This window comes from Parasteatoda tepidariorum, chromosome 3 (assembly GCF_982258835.1).
Source record: "Parasteatoda tepidariorum strain Cologne lab strain chromosome 3, Ptep-v5.0, whole genome shotgun sequence".
Taxonomy (NCBI): Eukaryota; Metazoa; Arthropoda; class Arachnida; order Araneae; family Theridiidae; genus Parasteatoda; species Parasteatoda tepidariorum.
Genome location: NC_141757.1, coordinates 27,387,264 through 27,393,754, shown reverse-complemented (window position 1 = coordinate 27,393,754; position 6,491 = coordinate 27,387,264). Strand labels below are relative to the sequence as shown.

The following is a 6,491-nucleotide window of genomic DNA, read 5'->3' as shown; positions in this document are numbered from 1 at the left end:
TCTTTGTTTTGGACCCTACAAATTCTTCCTTCTTCTAACAAGGAAGGGAACGCTCTGCAGTGTTTAGAGAAATTTTTGTCAAATAATCTACTATTGATGAAAAATTTTATAGAATTCTTCATCGTTGTTATGCAACTAAGAAAAGTTGAATTCTATGAAATTCCTCATCAGTCGCATATTTTCCCCATTGCTGCTATTGCCAAGTAACAAACTTAACTGAGAAAAAGTTTCTTCTAAACATTGAAGACTATTATATGTTTAGTGCATTATATACACGTTGACTAATGAATTAGAAAACTTAAATTAAAACTTTACTGGATTTTCCTTTGCAAGGATAAGAGCCTGCATTCATGAAGGCATCGACTGTAAATGCTTCTAGAGTACGATTATATCCAGCGAATACCGTTCATTGGCTACTCAAGCTTTAAGATCCCGTTGATTTAAATGGAAGAGGAGATTGCAGTTGGATGTGCCTTTCCAACATGCCACAAAAAGTTTCTGGTGTATGCGGGCTTTGCGGTGGCCAGAAAAGACGTTGGAAATCTGTTTCATGTTCAGTGAACCGAATTTGAATGCTACTGGCACGATGCATAGTTCCATTATCATTCATGAAGTATCCTTTAACTTCGGGATAAGAATGAAACATTACAGGATGCAATTGTTCTGTCAATATGCACAGGTACTGAAGGATTTTTTGTTAATCTTCGGAAAACACCAGGGCACCACTTTCGTGCCAGCAGTACATGTCCTACATCATACTTCCACGAGCCCCTTATACAGAGCTAACAAGGTGGAATGAAATCATAGCTTTCTGGAGTTCACGCCGAATTTGACTTCAATTAGTGCAAAACAAGGTGTAGCGTGTTTTATCTGTCCATATAAACGGTTTCCTGCCCTCAGATGTCTACCACAGTCGTTACCTACACCATTGTAATTGAATTTTGGGCAGATATAAGAGACTCCCAGACATTCGAAAACGTATTTTCTTCCTCTTCGCATGGTTTGCGCCGCAATCAGCTGGGAAAAACCTTGTTAAAAGGGATTTTTTTGTCAGCTGAAGTACAAGAAAGAAAAAAAATATAATTTTTGCCATACAATTCGTTGCAGGCGATCACGGTATTGGTTAATTTTGGTCGAACCACAGTTACGTCTTTTTGACTGTAGGTTCTGTTTCAGGCTTTTGAAAACCTTTGATATGGCTGCTTTTAAGAACGCAATGAGTTGTGCTGTCTTGACAATCATCTGATGAGATTTCATACATGTTATAGATTTTAAATATTTTCACCGCTACCGAGCAATTAACAGAAAATCTCACAAATTTCTAATTCGTTGGTTAGTATGTATAATTCCATATTTTTGGAATTAGTTGTCATAACTGGTGACTTTGCATTATTAGCTTTAATCGTTATAGAAGATCAACAATCTTCTAACGATAGTTTTCTCCAAATATTATAGTACACCAAGAAAGAAAAAAAGACGCCCATTATTTAACTTAACGTAAGAAAATAAAAATAAAAAAAGTTATTAAAAAATGATCAAGTTTGTAAATGCCTACTAATATACTAAATAGTTAAAAAATATTTAACTGACCAAGGATGTTATTTTTTTATCTTTAACAGGTTGAATTTAGACAGGAAATCATGAAGCTGACATTCGTCCTGCTTGTGGTTCTACTTGGAATTTCTGGAATTTATTCAGGTATTCAACGATTTTTTTTAAAAATTTTATAAAAAAAGAACTTTTTTTTTAAAATAAAATTAAATTATTCATTGGGGACACTTCTAAATGTCCATTTTATTAAGTTTTTTTTTTTAAAAAAAAATTATATCGAATCAAATTGATTATTTTGGTCGAAGTGCTGATTGCTAATCAGTTACCTCAAAACTTAAGATATTTCACACATTTGTTTTTTGAAAAGAGAAAATAGATCACAAGGAGGTAAAATGGTAATGACTTATTGCATATATATAAATTTTTTTAACTGTGGAGACTTTTCTTTGTCTTCATAAGTTTTTTTGCTTTTCTAAACTGAGTAAAATGAGACATACTTGAAAGTTATTCCGAAAGTTGATTTAGAATCCAATCAAATGGACATTCGGAAAACGGGTCCTTGGTAAGAATACGTGTTTAAAAATATGTTTATCAGTGTGGAAAAAATACACAGTTTTTTCTTTTAATAAAATTAATATATTAGTTATAATTTTTTTCCAACCACATTAATGAGCCATTCTTTTATTTTTTAAAGCTTGCCCAGAAATTGTACCTAGAGCAGCATGGGGTGCTCGCAGTGCAAAATCTACAGCAATGAAGGTTCCTGTTAGTCATGTCTTTATTCATCACACAGCTGGAGCAACATGCAACTCTAAAGACACGTGCGCGAAAGTGGCGCGACAAGTACAGAATTACCACATGAATACCAACAGTAAGTAGAACAATAAAGAAAATTACACAGTTAAAAAGGCTGGAACTACATAAGTTTATAAGGGGAGAAAAGTATAAGCTCTTTTTTAAAATCGAATTTAAGTTTGCTTCTTCTCTTGAAGTGAACGTATTACATCTTCAGAAATATGCTTTTATTAACTAAAAACTTTTTATAAGACTAATTTTACGTAGATTTTTCGAAATATGAATCGTTAAAGATGGGAAAATCGTTTAACTATTAAAGTACTAACTCACAAAAAATGGAAGTGCTTCATCAAACAAAGAAATACTCTTTCTTTCATAGAAGTACTATTGCACTTCTAATCAACAAAATCCTTCAGTCAGTAACAGTGTTTTGTGATAACATTCTTAATTGAAGTGAATAAAAAGCTTGTTGCGTTGTCATCACTTTTGTTTCTTCAAGAAACATAAAAAGTGTGACTTATCATTGTTTTAAAATACATGCAAATTAAGTATTTTACCTTTAATATTTCAGAATGGGCCGATATTGGATACAGTTTCCTTGTGGGTGGAGATGGACGCATCTATGAAGGTCGCGGCTGGAAAGCTGTTGGGGCGCACACTTACAATTTCAATTCCAAAGCAATTGGCATTTCATTTATGGGCAATTTCGATAAAAAGGAACCAGGAAGTGCTATGTTGAATGCTGCCCGCTCACTCATTGATTGTGGAGTTGAAAAAGTAAGTTCATTCAATGTTTTTTTAAACACATTGTTTACTGATTGTCTTAAAAATGCTAAATTATAAGGTGGTTATTACATCGTCGAGATAATCAAAAGGCTCGCTTCGCTATGTCAAATAAATGCTATCATTGGCCTCAAAAACAAACAGAAATTTCGATTTTTAAGTTTAAAAACAGAATTGACAATTATAAAATACTAATTTGATCTATTCCGCTTCATGATAATGAATCCTAGACAAAAACCAAGTTACATGAAAATAAATTATTGACCTTTGGACGGAAAATCTTAAGAAAAATATTTGGTGCAATCAATGAGAATAATAACTGCAGATCCTAGTTTAACTTTACCAAAAACACAAGCAACTCGATATTGTTAAAGTCGTGAAATGTTATAGACTACGATGGTTCGGACATCGATTCCGATCTGATAATACTAATTCCACGGAAAACAGAAAACGAGGAAGACTACCAATTAGGTGGTTTGACTTGGTGGAGAAGGACTTGCATACAGTAAATAGGAATCGCTGCGGATAGGATCAGAGGGCTAAGATTACTTGGGACGGCATGGTCTGTAACAAGCTGTAGTGCTTTGAAAGAAAGATATGGCGGCCAACTTAAACGCTTTTTTTTTTATAAAAAGTCACAATATTTTCACTTTTTTTTATAAGTCACAATATTTGATGCAGAAAATCCTCAGCGGCCATATCGTATGATTATGCGGCACGTAAAAGATCCCTGGAGTGCCTTATTGGCTCTTGGCATTTCCGGGAAAATTAAATTCCTAAGCATCCAAATAGAGTCTCGGTGCTGCCATCTAGCGTGGTAGAAACTAGACGTCCAAATTAACATGACCAACGGTATCTCATCCATTGTGGTGGTCCTGAAAGAGTGGATACCATCTCTGGAGAACGCACTAGGTCTGCTCATCGACAAGACCGATTGTGCAGCTCATTGGAAATAGAAATATTTGATTCTTAGTTACATTAATATGATTTTAAGTCATTTTGACCAGACTAACACACACATAATTTAAGCGTACATACAAAAAACTTGATGTTTTAGTAATTATAATTTTAAGGCCCTAGCAAAAATTAGAAAACTTTTAGTAGCTTCAATGGCTAGATTTTTCTTTTGTAAAAATCACCGGAATAATTTTTTTTCATACACCGCAAAAATTGGCAACGATGCTAGTGTAGAAGAACATTGCATTAGTGACGGTGTATGTAAAATACAATGTAAATGGTGAAATAAATTCATTTGCATCATTTCAGAAATTCATCACTGCAAATCGTGAAATTCATGGTCACAGAGATGCCAAGTGTACTGCTTGTCCTGGTGCAGCACTCTATAAAATAATTCAGAAATGGCCTGGATTTAAAGGTGGAAAGCTCCCCGGTTATGTATGTTAAAGTTAATCAAATATTGAAGTTCATGTTATTGTTCTCTTGAAATTATACAATAAAAATAATAAACATTTGTAGTTTATAGAATTTTTTTATTTCGAACACAAATGAAATGTGGTTGAGACGTTAATAACCATAAATGTGTCATCGTTCGAGGATTGTAATTTTTGCTAACTAGGTAAATATGTAACTTATGCTGGAAAATGTGGTAACTTATTAAAATCAAGAAATCGAAAATAATTATAGAGAATTTTGTTCTTTAAATAAAAATTATAAAATTTAATAAATAAATTTGTTAATTTTTTTAAATAAAAAAGATAGAAAAAATCATCAGTCTGAAAAAAAAAAAACATTAATTAGTCTTTCCTCGAACCTTGTAATATTCTTCATAATTACCAATTCAATTTACATTTTCAAAACTTTGTTTTCATAATTACCAGTTTACGAAAAAAGATTAACGGTATTACGAGAAAGAAAATAAGATAAGATTTGCTAGTTCATGCCATCAATTTTGTTTCAGCGTATTAATAAACAAATAATTGGATATTGTAAGCAGGGCCGTCTTAATAGCAACAGGGCCCCCGGACACAGAAATGTTTTGTACCCCTAAAAAACTTCACATACATAAAATAAAGTATTTTTAAGATATGCTATAATTAAACAAAATTAAACACATTTTTATCACCCCAAAAATTCAATGTGCATAAAATGAAGCATTTTTAAACAATGCATAATTAAAAAATATATATTTTGAAATGATAATCAGTTGCAGTCTTCAAATAATAAAATATTTTGCAAAACCAAGCTAATTAAAACATTAAATAGAAAAAAAAAACATAAGGGTACAACAAGTAAAAAAATTTAGAAGGTATGAATTATTTCGTCTCACTAGTCAGTTAATATAACATCTATCAATGCACATCAGACATAACTAGTTTAATAGTTGCTGTCTCAAAGTGCTCTATAATTCTAAACTCTTTCAATTATTACTTTATTTAACTAATTATAAATACTAAACGGAGTTGGTGGTGGTCAAGCATATTTAGAGAAGTTAGGTGAGTACCTAAGAACATTTCATAGTGGAAAAATAGATTTCGGTTGACTTTTTAAGTTTTCCTGGTGATAAACTATTCAAATTATTGATGTTTTCATGATAATCAATCACTATTTACAGAAAAAAATGCATACTTTTTACAACTGGAATATATTAATAATAAAAATTGTATAATGCAATGTTTTTGCTCTTAATTTGCAATTTATGAAAAGTATGATTCTCAAGGGCCCCCTGGGCACTGCCCGGGTGTGCCCATGCGTAAAGACGGTACTGATTGTAATGTAAGTTGGATGTTTTCATTTTGAATAAGCTGTAATAATAATAAAAAAAAGGTAAACTAAAAGCCAAAATAGCACATGCACAGTGTATTTTTGGTAATGTATAAAATATTTGCACTAAGTACCCTGACAGAAATTTGTGGTGAGTAAACAGAAGAGTTTTGCTTTCTTATACCAAAGTTTCGACAAAAACTTTACCCAAAGAGAAACAGATTGAATTTCGCTGTCGTCGGACTCGTTGTGGATGATTTTCGCAGTTTTTATCGTCATAAAACAAAAAAGCGGATTGTGTTTCCGTTAAAACAAAATCGTCCACGAAAACGAGTATCTCTTTATATTTCACACTCATAATTATTTTATGATACGAAGGTAAAGGTCATTGCTTGAAATTAAATATGTACTATAAGATAGAATGCAAAAGAATAGAATGAATAGTATTTGTTTTTAAATAAAAAAGTACCTGTGAAATAATCACAGGGGTGGGTTGTTGAGGGAAGTGAATACATTAAAAATTAAAATCACACAAGTATATCTGTCCTAAACTCAGGCATGTTTGACTAGAGAAACGAAACTCCCTTGCCGTCAGGCAAACTTGAAAGGTTTCACCTAGTGTAATTAGCTAGGATGTTAGT

General features: G+C 32.2%; 1 protein-coding gene across 1 annotated transcript; it reads left to right on the top strand.

Annotated features, from left to right (window-relative positions):
- Positions 1-1,619: 1,619 nt before the first annotated feature.
- Positions 1,620-4,604, top strand: LOC122268812 (peptidoglycan recognition protein 1). The gene is made up of 4 exons (XM_043039250.3): positions 1,620-1,698; positions 2,246-2,422; positions 2,918-3,123; positions 4,396-4,604. The coding sequence occupies exons 1-4, from the start codon at positions 1,641-1,643 to the stop codon at positions 4,531-4,533; spliced, it is 579 nt and encodes a 192-aa protein (XP_042895184.1). The 5' UTR covers positions 1,620-1,640; the 3' UTR covers positions 4,534-4,604.
- The last annotated feature ends 1,887 nt before the right edge of the window (positions 4,605-6,491 follow it).

Excerpts from the sequence above, each read along its gene's own strand:
- LOC122268812 (XM_043039250.3), top strand. The coding sequence starts at position 1,641 with ATGAAGCTGACATTCGTCCTGCTTGTGGTTCTACTTGGAATTTCTGGA. Across the intron at positions 1,699-2,245 it reads AATTTCTGGAATTTATTCAG|CTTGCCCAGAAATTGTACCT; the intron begins GTATTCAACGAT and ends TATTTTTTAAAG. Across the intron at positions 3,124-4,395 it reads TTGATTGTGGAGTTGAAAAA|AAATTCATCACTGCAAATCG; the intron begins GTAAGTTCATTC and ends GCATCATTTCAG.